This window comes from Hypanus sabinus, chromosome 10, assembly GCF_030144855.1.
Source record: "Hypanus sabinus isolate sHypSab1 chromosome 10, sHypSab1.hap1, whole genome shotgun sequence".
In the NCBI taxonomy this organism is placed as follows: Eukaryota; Metazoa; Chordata; class Chondrichthyes; order Myliobatiformes; family Dasyatidae; genus Hypanus; species Hypanus sabinus.
In genome coordinates, this window is record NC_082715.1 from 71933637 (window position 1) to 71953012 (window position 19376).

The 19376-nt window shown below is 40.5% G+C and overlaps 1 protein-coding gene across 1 annotated transcript in view; it reads left to right on the forward strand.

The window, feature by feature from the left end:
* LOC132400744 (CUB and sushi domain-containing protein 1-like) overlaps window positions 1-19376 on the forward strand; it is a 2029389-nt gene that overhangs the window by 1788105 nt on the left and 221908 nt on the right. The window contains exon 42 of the mRNA XM_059982042.1: window positions 7760-7948. Coding sequence (XP_059838025.1) covers window positions 7760-7948 — 189 coding nt within the window. The remainder of the gene's footprint in view (window positions 1-7759; window positions 7949-19376) is intronic.

A 19376-nucleotide genomic window follows, 5' to 3' on the forward strand; every position in this document is an offset into this window, starting at 1 on the left:
TACTGTAAATGCCTGCAAGAAATGAGTCCAGAGAATAGTATAATGACATATAGAATATGTATTTTGCTAATGAATTTGATTTGAACTTTGAACTGTCTCCTTGGATAAAGTAATGACTCTGCGTTATGCATGGCATTATTACCAGGATATTTCTGGCTCGCATTTCAAGCTCAAGTTTAATTGCCAATCAACCATATGTGAACACAATTAATATAGCCTAACAAAGCAGTTGCTCCGGGGCCAAGGTGCAAAACACTGTACCAATAGTCACGCACAGCAAAAGTCACATATTGCACATATAAGATATCAGTAAAATACAGACACACTAAAAAATATCGACCCAGACCCTGAGTCCGTGAACATTCCAGAAATCTTCAGTTGTATATAATACAGTTTGTACTCTGCCAAGTGAACATTGGGGGAGAGGGGCAGCACAGTTCCAGCATGATGCCATACCACATTGTCTGGTAGAGAGCACTAACTCCGAAGCATTTCTTCTGGTGGCTGTACGCAGGCAGTAATGCAGCCCCTTTGCCATCTTCCCCTGCTGTCCACCAATCAATCAGTGAATTGGACTTGCAGCATTTCACATTAACCATGTCCAACAGTGTTTGCCATCACAAGAAATGTGACTAGGACGATCACTCACTGTTCAACTGCACACCAGCTTCATGCACCGACTTCTCTGACGCCTCTCTGTTGCAGACAGCAGCACGATCCACACAAGCTCCAGCTCCTTCAGTTTCTCCACCAATGAGTGTGGTGAACTATGTATACCTGTCTGGGTACGCCCTTCTGCTGACTGTGGTAGACTATGTATACCTGTCTGGACACGCCCCTCTGCTGACTGCTTCTGTGGCTCCTCCCACACACCCCTGGATAAAGGTCATTGTGTCACTGTTCCTCCCACAGTCCAGGGTGGTCTTCCGGCATGGACATGTGTGGTAAACTATGTATACCTGTCTGGACACGCCCCTCTGCTGACTGCTCCCACAGACCCCTGTATAAAGGTGGTTGGAGGCACTGCTCCTCCCTCAGTCTCCGAGATGCCATGCTCCCTTTTGCTGCTAATAAAAGCCTATCGTTTGCCTCCTGTCTCTGAGAGTTATTGATGGTGCATCAATGAGCAACTCACTTAAAGTTATTAATGTCCAGCAGGGTCTTGTGATCATAAGAAATATATTTAAAAGGCTAATAACACATTTGGTTGACCCTATAGAAGCCGCTACAATCAAATGTGCCACCATCTAATGGAAAGGACTTGCCACCGGTAATATAGAAAATATGAGTGGCAATGGGAGTGGCAAGATAAGGGATAGAAAGAGGATTCTCTTGCCAGTTAGAAGACTTTCGTGATCACTTTTTCTCCCATTGTGTGATAAAAGCCGAGTTGGATGTTTAAAAGAAAAATGTCTTCAGGTTTTTATTCCCTTAACTCTAACATGTATCTGCAATTTCTGGTTCTCAGCTAAATGATGCCTAGATTTCCCCTGTCTTGGTGTCAAAGTTCAAAGTAATTTTTTTATCTTAGTGTATAGATGTCACCATATAATACACTGAGATTCATTTTCTATCAGGCATTCACAGTAGAACAAGGAAACAGCATAGAATCAATGAAAAACTACACACAATGGCTGACAACCAACCAGTGCAAATACAAAAAAAGTTAATAAATATATAAATAAGCTCCATGCTATATTTAAGTTTGCTGATGACAGTACTGTTGTTGGCTGAATCAAAAGTAGTGATGAGTCAGCATATTGGAAGGAGATTGGAAATCTGGCTGAGTGGTGCCACAGCAACTTGTCAGTCAATGTCAGTAAGACCCAAGAGCTGACTGATTATTGCATTCAGGAGGAAGAAACTGGAGGATCATAAGCCAGTCCTCATTGGTCTTCATCAGGGAATTAGAGGTGGAGAGGGTCAACAACTTTAAATTACTCAATGTCATCATTTCAGATGATTTGTCCTGGTCCCAGTGCATGAGTGCAATTAGGAAGAAAGCACAGGAGCATCTCTACTTCCTTAGACGTTTGTGAAATTCAGCATGACATCCAAAACATTGACAAACTTCTATATATGTGTGGTGGAGAGTGTATACTTGCATCGCAGTCTGGTATGGGCACATGAATCCCCTTGAAATCCTAAAAAAGTAACAGATACAGCACAGTCCATCACGGGTAAAGCCCTCTCCACTATTGAGCACATCCACGCTGAGCCTTGTTGCAGGAAAGCAGCATTCACCATCAAGGACCCCCACCACCCAAGCCATGCTCTCTTTTTACTGCTGCCACCAGGACCCAAACCACCAGGTTCAGGAATAGTTATTACCCCTCAACCATCATGCTCTTGAACCAGAGGGAATAACTTCACTCAATGTCATTCACTCCATTACTGAACTATTCCCACAACCTATGAACTCACTTTCAAGGACTCTTCATCTCATGTTCTCGATATTTATTGCTTGCTTGCTTATTTATTTATTTATTTATCTATCTCTCTATTGATTGATTATTATAATATTTTTTTCTTTTGTATTTGCACAGTTTGTTGTCTTTTGCATATTGGTTGGTTATTTTTTCTGTTGCGTGCAATCTTTCATTGATCCTATTATGTTCCTTGGACTTACTGTGTATGTCCCCAAGAAAATGAATCTCAGGGTTATTTAGTGATATATATATATTTGGTAACTTCAAAATAAAACTGAGGAAGTTATAGAGTCCTTGAAAGTGAGTCTGCAGATTGTGGAATCAGTTCAGTGTTGAGGTGAATGAAGTTGCTTCACTCTCAGTATTCATTCTCTCACAAAATAACCTACGGGGGAATAGATATTTCCAATTTTATAGGCTGGAAGTCTAGTTTCTCCTGGTGCTGTTGTTAACTTCAATCCTACTATATCTGAATTAGTAATCTGATGGACCTTTGAGGGGGCACGTTAACGTAGCATTTAGCTGTTGTAGCATCAGTGAGCCATGTTGAATTCCCACCACTGTTTGTAAGGAGTTTATTCATGGGTTTCCTCTGGCTGCTCTGGTTTCTTTCTACACTCCAAAGATATACAGGTTAGTAGGCTAATCGGTTACAAGTGTGTAGTTGAGCAAGAAGGGCTTGATACAGTGTTGTATCTCTAAATAAATAAAATTTGTAATTATGATACACTTACTATAGTTGACAAAATTCTTCTATATAAATTTAGCATAATCTCTCCCTCTTTAATTTTTTTTGTGTTTAATCCAGCATCATTTGCTTAACAACTTTATCTGTTTATCTTTTCAAATAATGAAAGTGTTAGATAGAGTGGATATTGAAGTGGTATTTCCTTTCATGGGGAAGTCTAGGATCAAAGGGCAGAATCTCAAAATAGAAGGATATATCTTTAGTACAGGGATGTGAGGGAATTATTTAGTCAGGGTGTGGTGAATCTCTTGAATTCATTGCTCAGGAGAGCTTTCTGGTGAACAAATCATTGGGTATATTTAAAATGCAGGTTGATGTGTTCTTGATTAAGAAGAATGATAAAGATGAGGGGGAGAAGACAGGGGAATAGGACTGAGAGGAATAATAAATCAACCATGGTAGAATGGTGAAGCAGACATGATGGACTGAATGACATAATTTTGCTCTTACAGCTTATAGCTTTAATCAGTCCTTTATATGTTTAGTTTCTATTTGAGTTTTGTATATTTGTATAAAGGAAACATTAACTAAAAATGCAGCAGTGCCCAGAATTCAGTATTTTTTCAGCAGTGAATTAATAAGTACAAAAGCTGTATGGAACACAAACATTGCAGGAATACATATTCCTGTTTTGATTTAGATGAAGGAGATAGATTCATCGTGGTAGGTTCTGACTAGTGCACCCCCATGAAAATCAATAACTCCCACTCTCTGACTGGTGTGCATCAAGGGAAATGTTATGCATTAACATCCTATTTTTTCTCTTCCTTTTCTCATGTTGAAGTAGTTCCATTACAGGAATGTATTTTGGTTTAATCATCTGGTTTTTCTTTGTCAGTAACTGAGGTTCATCAGATCCATTTTGGGAATCGCATCATCCAATGGTTCTCCAGTGGTCAGGATCAACCATGGATGTTGCATCCTAGCTGCCAGAGAGGATGTGCAAGTCAATATAGAAGCCAGGGCTATACAATATGGAGAGCAGCATGTTGCATCTGCAGCAGGCTCCCCTTCTCTTTGCAGCTGGTGAATTCAAACGATCAGCAGAGGCCAATCCAGTTTGGTACCAGCGGCTACTTAAGAGTTGTCAGTCGGTGTTGGAAGACAGCCTTTGGGACGCCAGCTCTGGATTCTGCTTTGTGATTTTCTCCTGAAGCCTTAACCATGAGTGGGTATAGACACGAGGCAGTGGAGGTTTGAGATCAGAGTTTTTTTTTTCTTCTGGATAAGCTGACAAACATGGCTGACAAGCTCCGTCTACCCAGAATGATGAATTTTAAAGCTTCAGCAACCTTCCTTAATTGCATCACTCAGGCAAAAGCTGTCAAACCTATTGTGTGACTCCACATAACTTTGTTAGAGTGGAGAAGTCACCTTAAACACCTCAGTTTAAAGTTCTTTTCTCTCTCACTTTCTTTTCTTGTCACCTGTGGTAGAGAACCGTGATGTGGTTCTGTAGTACCGCAGGGAAAAACAAGGGGATAATCTTGCAGCAGAGAGATAAAGCTGGACTCTGTGAGGTTTGTACAGACAGAGAAAGTCTGGAATGGGTACATAAGATCATAAGATATAGAATCTGAATTAGGCCAATCAGCCCATCGCATTTTCCTGATTTATTATCCCTCTTAACCCCACCCTCCTGCCTTCTCCCTGAAAGCTTTGACACCTTTACTAATCAAGAGCCTATCAACCATCTATTTAAATGTACCTCATGACTTGAGCTCCACAGACATTTGTGGCAATGACTTCCAGACATTCTCCACCCTGTGGCTAAAGAAATTCCTCCTCATCTCTGTTCTCAGGGACACCCTTCTATTCTAAGGCTGTGCCCTTTGATCTCCCACTATAGGAAACATTCTGTCCATATCCACTCTATCTAGGCCTTTCAATAGTTTTCAATAGGATCCCCCATCATTCTTCTAAACTCCAGCAAGTATAGGCCCAGAGCATTCACATACTTACTCATACATTGACCTTTTCATTCCTGGAATCACTGTCCTAAACCTCCTCTGGGCCCTCTCCAATTCCGGCACATCCTTTCTTAGTTAAGAGGCCCAAAACTGCTCAAAAAAGTCTGACCAATACTTTATAAAGCCTCAGAATTACATCCTTGCTTTTATATTCTAGTCTTCTCAAAATGAATGTTAACATTATATTTACCTTCCTTACCACCGGCTCAATCTACAAGTTAACCTTTAGGGAGTCCTGCAAGAGAAATCCCATGTCCGTTTGTACTTCTGACCCTAACCACAAATTACAGACTAAAGTGAACTGTTGTATATGCATGCATGGTTACCAGCTAACAATAATCCACTAAACTCTAGCATGTAAGTTTACCATTGTCCGTGTAAACTGAAGATGTTACAACACACACATTTCATGCGGTACATGATGTACATAGGCACTGAAACTTGACTCCACGAAAGGATCATCTCACTCTGTGTATAAACAGTACATGTGCGTTAGAGATAGTGCCAGGAGAGGGGAGAAATGAGAAAGATAGTCCAAGAATAATGGGTCAGGGAGGATTTGTTCCAGGAAGTGTACCTCCCTCACTGAAGTTTCTTCTGGAGGTAAACCCTGGACTCTGCTTGACTTTGTTCCATATTCCAGCAGGGTACAAATGAACACTTCTGCACAAAACCTATCTTTATATGATGTTGCATCTTCTTGATTCTTTCCATCTATATCACCATGTGCCCTAAACAAAAAAAGACCTGTTTTTCTTTATTTTCTCATAGTAGGATTGTAAAAAATCGTACAGGCATAGGTGTAAGATCAATAGTTAATGATTTAAAAGGGGCATGGGGGCAGCTCCTACCTTATTTGCATCCTACTGTCTCCTTGCATTGCACTTTCTCTGTAGCTGTTGCACCTTATTCTATTGTTGTTTTATGTTGTTCTAACTCAATGCACTTGTGTAATGATCTGGTTTGTATGAACAGTAGGCAAGACAGCTTTTCACTCTATCTTGGAACATGTGACAATAATAAACCAATCCCAGTACCACATCCATCAGTTGTTTAGAATGCATGTCTTACTTTTGCCCACTGCCAATCCAAATGAGCTACCAGCTACATAAACCCTACAAAGGCAACACTGTTAATGATTGCCTCAAATCCCTCTTTTCTCTGAGCCTGTTTTCGACACTGCTACATTGCAGCAAGACAATAAAATTGTCATATGCCATAATTGAAAAAAGACTATTTTCTTTGTCTCAGAGACAGGTTGCAAAAAACAAGAGAGGCATAGGTGTAAGATCAGAAATGAGAGGTTTCAAAAGGGCAAACACGAGGAAATCTGCAGATGCTGGAAATTCAAACAACACACACACAAAATGCTGATAGAACACAGCAGGCCAGGCAGCATCTATAAGGAGAAGCACTGTTGACGTTTCGGGCCGAGACCCTTCGTCAGGACTCAGATTCAGTACCAACATTTTGTGTGTGTGGTTTAAAAAGGGGTAGCTTCTTCACATTTATTTGGAATGAACTGCCAGATATAATGGTTAAGGCAGGCACATTAGCAATATTTAAAAGACATCTCATAAGTAGGTGGATAGGAGATGTTTAGAGGGCTGGGGGCCAAATGTAGGCAATTGGGACTAGCTCACTGGGCAGGTTGGGCCAAAGGGTCTGCTGCCATGTTCCATGGCTCTGTGACTAATGAAATGGTTGATGAACATTCTCCTATCATGAGGACAATTTGCCTTAGAAAACTGTTAATTACTTGCAACAGAGTCTTATTGGTAACAGGATTGATATTACAAAACAATTGCTTACAAGTTTTATGCTTTGTAAGTCAGGCAGCATCTCTGGAGAAGAATAAACAGTCAGTGGTTCAAGCCAAGACCATTCATCAGAACCTGATAGATATCTCAGCCTAAAACACAAACTGACTATTCTCCTACCTAGATGCTGCCTTATCTGCAGAGTTCCTCCAACATTTTGTATGGTATTGTTCACATTATCCCCTCATTGGTCTGGTCTTTCTGTTCCAATGTTACCTATTTGCATCCATGAAGAGCGGTCTTTCATTGGTCAGACTCATGCCTGCCACTGCGGAAATATCTAATGAAAACCACTGAGGATACGAGGTACAAGCATCCTTGGTGTATTATGTCCCATGAAATGTTTGATAAGGCATCAGGTCAAATATTACACCTTTGCAACCATTTAAAAATGACAATATGACTGGTATTTTTATAATCCAGGAAAAGTAGCTTGAATCATAAAGACTTCATCTTTTATTTAGAAATACAGCATGTTAGTAGGCCCTCCCAGCCCAAGGAGGCTACACTACCCAATAATACCAATGTGACCAATTAACCTACTAAACTTTGCAAGGTAGGAGGAAACCCACGTGGTCACAATGAGAATGTACTAACTCCTTACAAACAACTCCTTACAACCTGGGCTGCTGGCGATGTAAAGCGTTGCGATAACTCATATGCTACGGTACTGTTCACGCTTGACACTATGTTATGAATATATCCTTAATATCCAAAGGTTTTTGTGTCTCACAACAAGATAATTATCTCCATAGTGCATGATATTAATCATCTGATTTTACTTTCTTGTAGCTTATGAACTTCAGAATTGTCCTGATCCTACACCATTTCAAAATGGCTTTGTCATCAATTCTGGTTATAGTGTTGGGCAGTCTATCTCATTCGAATGTTACCCAGGTTACGTGCTGGTTGGACAACGCGTTCTCACATGCCATCATGGAATCAAAAGGGACTGGAGCCATCCATTCCCACGATGTGAAGGTACTTCCTCAGTTTGTTCTCTTTCCTTTCATATCCCTTGCATTGTTTTGTCTCAGCTTCTCAGGCTTTTTCTCTTGCCACACAAGAACTACACCAAGGAAAGGAGACAACAGCTTAACATGTTTCAAGACTGCTTGCGCTCTAGAGTTCTTGTGTGCCAGAGAAAGGCCAGCAGTATCATAAATGATCCCACCCACCCTGATCATAGACTGTCAGTCCCACTGAAATAAGGAAGGGAGTGATGCAGTATCAATGACAGGACAACCAGACACGAAAATGGTAACTTTCCTAAAGCAGTAAGGCTGATCTTTCTACAACCCCCACCACCACATCTTTAACATTCCCTGTCAGTGTCTCCTCATGTACAGGCACTCCTGTGCCTTGCGTCAAGTTATAGACATACACTGAATCTATGTACACTATGCAAACTATCTTGTGTATTTAGATCATAAGACAATAAGATAAAGGAGCAGAAGTAGGCCATTCAGTCCATTGAGTCTGCTTCACCATTCAATCATGGTATGGGCTGATCCACTTCTTCCAGTCATCCCCACTCCCCTGCTTTCACCCCATACTCCTTGATGCCCCAGCTAATCAAGAACCTATCTATCTCCATCTTAAATACACCCAATGACCTGGCCTCCACAGCCACTTGTGGCAAGAAATTCCACAAATTTACCACCCTCTGACTGAAGTAACTTCTCCGCATCTCAGTTCTAAAAGGACGTCTTTCAGTCCTGAAGTTGTCCCCTCTTGTCTTAGACTCCCCTACCATGGGAAATAACTTAGCCATATCTAATCTGTTCAGGCCCCTTAACATTCGGAATACAGGCCAGGACCTGCCAAATGTTCCTCATACGGTAACCATTTCATTCCTGGAATCATTCTTGTGAATCTTCTCTGAACCCTCTCCAATGTCCTTTCTAAATTAAGGAGCCCAAAACTGCTCACAATATTCCAAGTGTGGTCTCACAAGTGCCTTATAGAACCTCAACATCACAGCCCTGCTTTTATGTTTTATACCTGTAGAAATGAATGCCAACATTGCATTCATCTTCTTTACAACTGACTCAACCTGGAGGTTACTCTTTAGAGTATTTTGCACAACGACTCCCAAGTCCCTTTGCATCTCTGCATTTTGAAATCTCTCCCCATCTAAATAATAGTCTGCCCGTTTATTTCTTCCACCAAAGTGCAAGACCATACACTTTCCCACATTGTATTTTATTTGCCCCTTCTTTGCCCATTCCCCTAAACTAAGTCTCTCTGGAGGCACTCTTTTTCCTCAATGGTATCTGCTTCTCCATCTATCTTTGTATCATCAGCAAATTTAGCTACAGATCCATTAATACCGTAGTCCAAATCATTGAGACACATCATAAAAAGCAGCAGTCCCAGCACCGACCCCTGTGTAATTCCGCTGGTAATTGGCAGCCAGCCAGAATAGGATCCCTTTATTCCTACTCTCTGTTTTCTGCCAATCAGCCAATGCTCCACCCATGCTAGTATCTTCCCTGTAATTCCATGGAAACCATGGTGGCTTTGGCCTTTCAGGAAACCGATGCAGGCTTTGGCCAATCTTGTCTCCAAGTACTCTGTAATCTCATCCCTAACAATCGATTCCAACAACTTCCCAACCACTTGTGTCAGCCTGACAGGTCTATAGTTTCCTTTGTGCTGCCTGCCACCCTTCTTAAATAGTGGTATAACATTTGCAATTTTCCAGTCATCTGGTACAATGCCAGAATCTATTGATCCTTGAAAGATCATTGTTAATGCTTCCGCAATCTCTCCAGCTACTTCCTTCAGAACCCAAGGGTGCATTCCATCAGGTCCAGGAGATTTTCCACCCTCAGACCATTAAGCTTCCTGAGCACCTTCTCAGTCATAACTTTCACTGCACAAACTTCACTTCCCTGACACTCTTGAATATCCAATATACTGCAGATATCTTCTACTGTGAAGACTAATGTAAAATATGCATTTAGTTCCTCTGCATCTCTCATTACAATAACTCCAGCAAAATTTTCTTTTGGTCCTATATCTATCCTCAACTTTTACCCTTTATATACTTAAAAAAGCTTTTAGTATCTTCTTTGATATTAGTCAGCAGCTTCCTCTCATAATTCATCTTTTCCTTCTCAATGACCTTAGCTTCCTTCTGCAAATTTTTAAAAGCTCCCCAATCCTCCATCTTTCCACTAGCTCTGGCTTGCTTATATGCCCTCTCTTTTGCTTTTACTTTGGCTCTGACTTTAGTTGTCAGCCAGGGTAGTGTCCTTCTTCCCTTTGACAACAACTTCTTATTTCGAATATATCTGTCTTGCAATTCCCTCATTTTTTGCAGAAATTCCAGCCATTCCTGCTTTGCTATACAAAGGGTGATTAATAAGTTTGTGGCCTAAGGTAGAAGGAGACAATTTTAGAAAACCTAACACATTTATTTTTCAACATAGTTCCCTCCTACATTTACACACTTAGTTCAGCTATCATGGAGCATACGGATCTTGGACCTCCAGAAAGTGTCCACAGCAGGGGTGATTGATAAGTTTGTGCCCTAAGGTAAAAAGTGATGAGTTATACAGCTCTCTTTACATGCACATACAGGTCAACTCTTTGAGTGATTATGCAGAAGGTTTGAAGTTAATAACTCATCAGTTAATAACTCAACAGGGGTGATTGATAAGTTAATGGCCCAAGGTAGAAGGAGATGAGTTATTAACCTCAAATTTTTTGCCTAATCACTCAAAGAGTTGACCTACATGTGCATGTAACAAGAGCTCTATAACTCATCTCTTTCTACCTTAGGCCACAAACTTAACAATCATCTATCTGTGGACACTTTCTGGAGGTCCAAGATCTGTATGCTCCCCAACCAGTGTGTAAATGTAGGAGGAGATTATGTTGAAAAATAAATGCGCTAGATTCTCTAAAATTGACTCCTACTACCTTAGGCCACCAACGTATCAATCACCGTGTGTGTGTGTATATATATTGTTTTATTATATTGTTCTTTATCTTATGATGTTTATTTTATGCTATATCATATCCAGAGTAACAATCATTTCATTCTCCTTTACACTCGTGTGCTGGAAATGATGTTAAACAATCTTGAATCTTGGATGTCAAGTTTATTGTCAGATGCACAATCTACAGGAAGTGGTGGATACAGTCCAGTTCATTAGAAGCAAAACTCTCCTCACCTTTGATTATATTTACATAGAGCACTGCTCTACAAAAGCAACATCCATCATCAAGGCAACTCACCATTCAGGCCATGTTCTCATCTCACTGCTGTCATTGGGAAGGAGGTACAGGAGCTTTTGGTCCCATTTCACCAAGCTCAGGAATAGTTACTACCCTTCAACCATTAAGCACTTGAACAATTGTGGACAACTTCACTCACTTATGATCTCAACATTAATTTTTCTGTTTTTTGTTTGCACAATTTTCTCAATCTTTGATGTTTATAGTATTTCATAAATTCTACTGTATTTCATTATTTTACTGTAAGCTCCGACAAGGAAATGAATCTCAAGTTCCTATCATAACTGAAGTACTTGGATGAAATATCAATTTGGCTTTGACTTTAACTTTGACATGTCTGCACAGCGTTAATGAAAAGCTCACTTGGTGCAGCATCACTGTCATATAGCAACACCACATATATCATCACAGGCATATAGCATCATTCACAAGAAAAACTGTTTTTTACAAGAAGTAGTATAATTTGAACAAAACAAAACAATCCGAATTTTCTGTTCTGATCACCTCATTATAAGACTGATGTTGGAGCTTTAGAGAGGTGAAAACAAGGTTTACCAGGACACTATAATGTGCTATAATGAGAACTTGTACAAACTTGAGTTGTTTCCTCTGGAGCCACAGAGGCTGAGTGGTGGCCTGAAAGAGATTTTTATAAAATTATGAGAGGCATAGATAAAGTAAACCCCTCAAGATAAAAAAATAATGTCAGCCTTTTGAGAAAAATCCAATTAATCCTATTATTTAGTCCTTCCCTGTATTCTTTCAACTATTAATTCAATTCATCGCAATAATTTATTTTCCAATGCCCACGAATCATCATGATTGTTAATTTAATTTCATGATTTTTCAAGGTAAGCTTTGAGCCTAATGATACCATTAATCAGAGTAATTTATGTCATTATGCTACCTTAGCATTACTTATATATATATATATATATCTCCGCTATTATTCTAATTATGGGAAGCAGGGGAAGCAACCTTTCACTGCTTGTCATTATGAGTTTTCAGACCTTTCTAACATCATTTCACTTCAATATTCTTACATAACAGCCCATTGTTTGATCATGTCAGTCAGCTTGATATCATAGTATTTAACCTTCAAATTAATTCCTATCTCCATTCCTATTCTGACAAGTCAGTTCATAGCCCCCACTTTTGTCACAATGAGGCAACTATCAGGGTGGAGGAGCAACATCTCATATTCTGTCTAGGTTGCCTCCAACCTGATGGCATGAATAGTGCTTTTTCCTTCCTGTAATAAAAAAATCCCTCCCCTTCCCACCTTCTTCTATTCCCTACTCTGGCCTCTTATCACCTCTCCCCCTCCATTTCTCATCCTTCTTCCCTTTTTCCCTGGTCCATTCTCTTCTCCTTTCAGGTTTCATCTTCCCCAGCCCTTTACTTTTCTCACCCACCTGGCTCCATCTATCAACTTTATCTAGTCCGTCTTCACCTCCCCCCACCTTTTTATTCTGTCATATTTCCTCTTCCTTTCCAGTCCTGATGAAGGGTCTTGGCCTGAAATGGTGTTTGTTAATTCATTTCCGTAGATGCTGCCTGACCTGCTTTATTTCTCCAGCATCTTGTGTATGTTGCTATTGATCTTCATCGCAGCTGCTTGAGTACTTGATGCAATAGAACATTGCAAACTGCATGCATAATGACAGCTTTCTATTCAGATAACACTCTAACCTTTAAGGAAAGTATAAATGTGAATAGATACTGATTGAAGATGTCCCAAGAGGAACAGCACCTCATATATTTGGTATTTAATCAATTTATAGTTCTCTGGCCCTAACTGTTTAATTTTCACCGTGGGCATCCATGTTCTGTACATTCTATCCTCTATCAGGAGCTTTCAAGGCTCCCTGATTTCTTGACAACAGACCCAATCAGTTCCCCTCCACCACCATCCTCCTCTGTCTGGCAGAACTGGTTCTTACCCAGAACAACATGCCTTTCAATTTCTCCAGACTAAAGGCGTAGCTATTGGCACTCACATGGGCTCCTGCTATGCCGGGCTTTCTGCTGACAGTGTGCAATAGTCCATTTTCCTGACCTACATCAGTAATACTCCACAACTTTTTTTCTTCTATATTTGACAACTGCATTGATGTTACTTCCTGCAACTATGTGAAATTTATCGATTTCTTCAACTTCACTACCAACTTCCACCCCACCATCAAAATGACTCAGTCCATCTCCAGCACCTATATCCACTTTCTTGATCTTCCTGTGTACATATCCAGAGACAAATTATTTACCAACATTTTTATGAATTCTCAGATTCCCACAGTTACCTTGACTACACATCTTCCCATCTTGTCATTTACAAGGATGCTGTTCCCTATTTGCAGTCCTCTGCTGCAGCTGTTCTCATGATAGATAGATAGATATTTTATTGATCCCAAAGGAATGATCCCAGTGATGCAGCTTTCCATATCCAGATCATTCTAAATATAATCTTTTATCCGAAAAATGGTCTTTCCCCTCTATTGCTATCAACACAGCCCTCCACCATTTTCTGCACATCTGCCCGCTCTCCATTCCCCCATGCTGGCATAACAGGAAAGTAATTCCCTTCCCCTCGCCTACCAGTCTTTGCATCCAATATATCTTTTTCTGTAACTTAGGCATCTCCAGTGGGATCTCACCATCTTCCCCTCCCTTCCTGTTTTTTGCAGGGATCAATCCCTCCATGACACCCTTGCCCACTCGTTCCTCCTCACTGATTTCTCTCTTGGCATTTATCCTACAACCATGACAAATGCTAACCTGCCTCTCATCTCCTCCTTCACCACCATCCAGGGCCTAAAATTGGACTTTCAGGTGAAACAAAGTCTTATATGTGAATTGCTTGCAGTCGGTTGTTGTATCTTGTTCTCCTGGTGCAGCCTCCTCTACACCGGTGAGACCCAACAAAGAACTGGTGTTCATGGAGTTCCTTCACTCTGATTATAATAACCAGGATCTTCTTTTGGCCAGTCCTTTTAATTCTGCTGCATTTTCCCACACTGACATGGCTGTCCATGGTCTCCTCTGCTGATAGGTTGAGGCATACAGCTTATATTCTGTCCTGGTAGTCTCCAACCAAATGGCATGAATGTGTATTTCTCTAACTTCCAGGAACCACTCCTCTCTGCTTGCATCCCATCCTGTTTCCACACTGCCCTTTCTCCTCTGTCCCTCATAAAATCATACCTTGATTTATAACTGACAGGTTAATGTGAATGTGGGCTTTAAACTATTTCAGGTCTTATCAGCCTCTGCTTAAAGGTTGTTGGAACATTCATTTGTTAGGTTCACCTGTACCCTCTGCTCATTAATGCAATTAACTAATCAGTCAATCATCTAGCGGCAACTCAATACATAAAAGCATACAGATGTGGCCAAGAGGTTCCACTGTTATTCAGATCAAATATCAGAATGGGGAAGAAATATGATCTAATTAATTTGGACTGTTGAATGATTGTTGGCACTATATAGGGTGATTAGAGGATCTCAGAAACTAATCTCCTGGGATTTTCACTCTTACAATTCTCTAGAGTTTACAGAGAATGGTGTGAGAAGCAAAAAAAAATCCAGTGAGCAGCAGTTCTGTGGGTAAAAACACCTTGTTAATGAGAGAGGTCAGAGGAGAATGGCCAGATTAGTTTAAACTGACAGGAAGGTGACAAATAAAACCTTGAAATGGATGGTTTGCAGCAGTAGAAGACCACATTGGGTTACACTCTTGTATCTAATAAAGTAGCCACTGAGTACATGTGTGTAATGTGCCATTGTAGGCAATGTCCTCATTTTGCTCAATTTCTTTTTTCTGATTCATGTTAAAGGCTGATTTTACAAAGCAAAGATACATGACATAATTGCTTTGTTGGAAGATTTATTCTTGTCACCATTAATGTATAATTCTCTTTTTTGAACGATCTTCCTAATCTCATTCTCTTCCTTCATAGCTACTGATAAAAACGTAACTGATTTTTCATAAGTATGCCAGAATAGACCTTAGTCATACGAGAAAGCAATTTAGGTTGAACAGTTTTCATTTGAGGGAAAGTTAGCTACTTTAAAATAATACGCTTCAATTTAAATAAAAGAAATGTACCCATGCTTTCATCGTCACTGCAATGGACAATGTAATTTCAAATAGGCTCCATGTTAACCCCAGTATTTCATTATTCACTGCTTGAGCAGAGTGAGAAATGGGTTATCAAGATTATTGAACAGAGGGTGATGAAAATGCAGTATTGTTCAGGAATATTGAAAAGAAGGTGACAAAAATATAGTATAGTTTGAAGGTTGTCAGAGACCTGGTTCAATCATGCCCTCAGGTGCCATCTGTATGTGCTTCGGTTTCCTCTCACATCCTAAAATGCAAGTGTTAGTTGGTTCACTTTATATTAACTTGAGTGTGCAAGGGAATGGTAGAACATGAAGCAAGTTGATGCAAATCTTTCAATAGATTTTAATATAATGTCAGAGAAATATATACAATATACATCCTGAAATACTTTTTCTTCGCAAACAGCAATGAAAACAGAGGAGTGCCCTAAAGAACAAATGACTGTTAAATGTTAATACCCCAAAACTCCCCCCCCCATGCATCAGCTGCAGCAAAACAACGACCCACACCCCCAACAGCAACAAAGCAACAGCAAACCCAAAGAGCACTCGAGCATGCAGCAAAGCATCAATGAAGATACAGACTTGCAGTATCCCAAAGACTACACATTCACCCGGTAATCGGCATACCACAGATTATGTGGTATCTCTCTCTCTTCCTCATAAGGGAAAAACAGGTGTCCCCTTTTCACAGAGAAGGGAGACATAACAAAGCAACTTACTGATTTATGGTGTTAAAAGTTTGTTATGTCGCTTCTTCTGAGCTTAGTACCCAAAGAACTCGGGTCTCTGGGCACACAACCTGCAGCCAGCTCGCTGCTTTCGATCCTCCATCTCCCATGATACACCAGTTTTCTGCAGTGGCTCCGACTTCGAGTCCACTTGCCACTAGAGCCACAATATCCTGGAACCCTGAAGGCGTACTAGTCTTCTGGGCTGTGTCCTTGGAATATTGAATAGCAACCAGATGTGAGACTCTGAAAGCGTTCCCAATTCCGCCTAGAACCAAATCACCGTGCAACCTCAGGTCAGGGTTTTCTAAAGAACCTTAAAAGGGAAAAATAGAGATGTTATTAAAGATAGAAGTAGAGCTGTTTCTGAAGGTGCAAGCAAAAGAGTTGGTGCTAGACGCCATCATCCTCTTAGGGAGAATCTTTTAAAAAAAAACCTGGTAGATAGATGACTGATGGTTGTGCTGTCTCTCACTTTCTAACTGAGTGGCACTTTCACTGAATCATAGAGCAGTCCAGTCCAGTACAGGACAGGCTATTCAGCCCACAATATTGTGCTAATCCTGATGTCAACTTATACTAAATGTTCTCCTCCTGTTTAGCATCTATTTCCCTCAATTCTCTTCATACTCACGTGTCCATCTAACAACCTCTTAAACTCCACCAACTGCCTGCTTCTAATTCTAACCCTGATAAACCACTCTCTACATAAAGAAACTTGCCCTTCACATCACTACTTTAACCTCAAAAGCCAGTCTTCTGGTATTTAACATTTCTACCTTGGGGAAAAGGTTTTGGCTATTTACCCTATCTATGTCCTCATCATTTAAAAATACACTCCCTGTGATTCCCTTGTCCCTTCGTCGTTCCCCACTAATCTTCCGCCCGGCACTTAACCCCGCAAGCAGCTGAAGTACTGCACCTGCCCATTCACCTCCTTCCTGATCTCCGTTCAGGGCCCCCCAATGGTCACTCCAGGTGAGGCAACACTTCACCTGAGAACCTGCTGGGGTTGTCTATTGCATCTGGTGCTCCCGATGCTGAGACCATCATAAATTGGAGAACACCCTTCTCGTTCTGCCAAAAGTGGCCAAACATTTTAATTTCCATTCTCATTCACAATCCGACATGTCTGTCTTGGCCTCCTCTTGTGCCACGATGAGGCTACCTTCAGGTTGGAGGAGCAACACCTTTTATTCCATCTTGGTAGCCCCCAACCTAATGGCAGGAATATCAATTTCTCCTTTCTTGTAAATGAATTTTCCTTCCCCTTCTCCTCTTCATCTATCCCCCACTCTAGCCTCTAACTTCTTCTCTCCTGTCTATCATCTCCCCTGGGTCCCCTCCTCTTCCCTCTTCTCTGATAGTCCATTCTCCTCTCCTATCAGATTCCTTCCTCTCCAGCCCTTTACCTCTCTCCCCACTCCCCCTCCCCACCCGGCTTCACCTATCACCATATAGGTGATATCTTCCTAGATAGGTTATCTTCCTTCCCTTCCCATACCTTTTTATTCTGGTGTCTTCGCCCTGCACACAATATTCCAAGGCAATCTGACTGAAGTTTATTTGACTGCAGTATAACTTCCTCACTGTTATACTCAACTAATGAAAACCAGCATTTCCACCTTATTTACTTGTGTACCCACTTTGAATGGACATTAGTCCTGAACTCCAATTAGTGCTTTATGTTTGAATAACTTTCCACATGGAATTCAGGAAATCTTCTTAACAGTCCTTCTGAATGATCGTCCTGAATGCAAGTGTTTCTGTTAGTACATCTGCATCTTTTTATTAAGAGGCTTTACATTGCATGCTGTGTTTTAGTTCAGTTGTTTCTTCCCTCTGTACAATTTCATTTCCTCACAAATTAATGTCCATATCCAATAGTCATGTAGGTTAAACTTATTTTGAGCAGTTAACCAAGATGACACCAGTATTTTGGTAGTGTGATCTGTTTTTAACAGCGTAATTTTCTGATCCATTGATGAAATAGGGGAACAAAAACTGATAATTTGTCTACAAAGCAAAAAATGCATTTTCAAAGATTTTGCATTTTTCCCCATGACAAATGTCTTTATTTAGGTATTTTAACAACCTTTATTGTTATGTCACTTTCTCTGTTCAGAGAAATCCACAAAATAAGACAGTGGAGAGAAAAACACTGTGAAGTGGAGCTGAGAAAATGCACACTGTCAAATGAAACACAAGTGCAATGAATCCATTCTATTACCAATAAAGAAAGCATCTTGTTTTGTGTTATAGAGACATAGTACTATAAAGCCATAAAACCATAAGACTGATCATGGCTGATCCTGGATCTCACTCAACCCCATACACTTGCCTTCTCGCCATATCCTTTGATGCCCTGACTGATCAGAAAATGATCATCTTCCTCCTTAAATATGGATTTGGCCTCCACAACAGTCTGTGACAGAGCATTCCACAGATTTACAACTCTCTAGCTAAAAAAAAAAAATCCTTCTTACCTCTGTTCTATAGGGTCACCCCTCAATTTTGAAGCCGTACCCTCTAGTTCTCGATACCCCCACCATAGGAAACATCCTCTCCACATCTGGCCCTTCTAGTCCATTCAACATTCAGTAGTTTTCAATGAGACCCCCAACCATTCTTCTAAATTACAGTGAGTACAAGCCCAAAGCTGCCAAACGCTCCTCACGTGTTAACCCCTTCATTCCCAGAATTGTCCTTGTGAACCTCCTTTAGACTCTCTTCAATGACAACACATCCTTTCTGAGCTATGGGGTTTTGGTAAAAGGAACAATAGTACAGACTTTTATCTAAATAGGGAGAAGGTTCAAACATCAGAGGTGCAAAGGGACTTAGGAGTCCTCATACAAGACTCCCAGAAGGTTAATTTACAGATTGATTCTGTGGTAAAGAAGGCAAATGCAGTTTTAGCATTTATTTCAAGTGGAATAGAACATAAAAGCCATTATAAGACACTGGTCAGGTCACACTTGGGGTATAGTCAACAGCCTTGGATCCAGTATCTCAGAAAGGTTGTACTGTTATTGAAGAGTGCCCAGAGCAGGTTCACCTTCCCTTCACTTATGGACTGCAACTTTACACTTACACTCTACGACTTATACCTACACTGACACAACTGTCCTACTGTGTTTAAGATGCTCTGCTGCTACTTAGAAGAGTTCCTGTTGCCAAGAGTCACTTTGTCATATCCTGTTAGTATCAGCTTATGTACAGATACTCCTGTACCTAGCATCACTTTATGTGCATAAAACAAGACTATGCATAGAAACTAATCTTATGTATATACAGCCATACTCAAC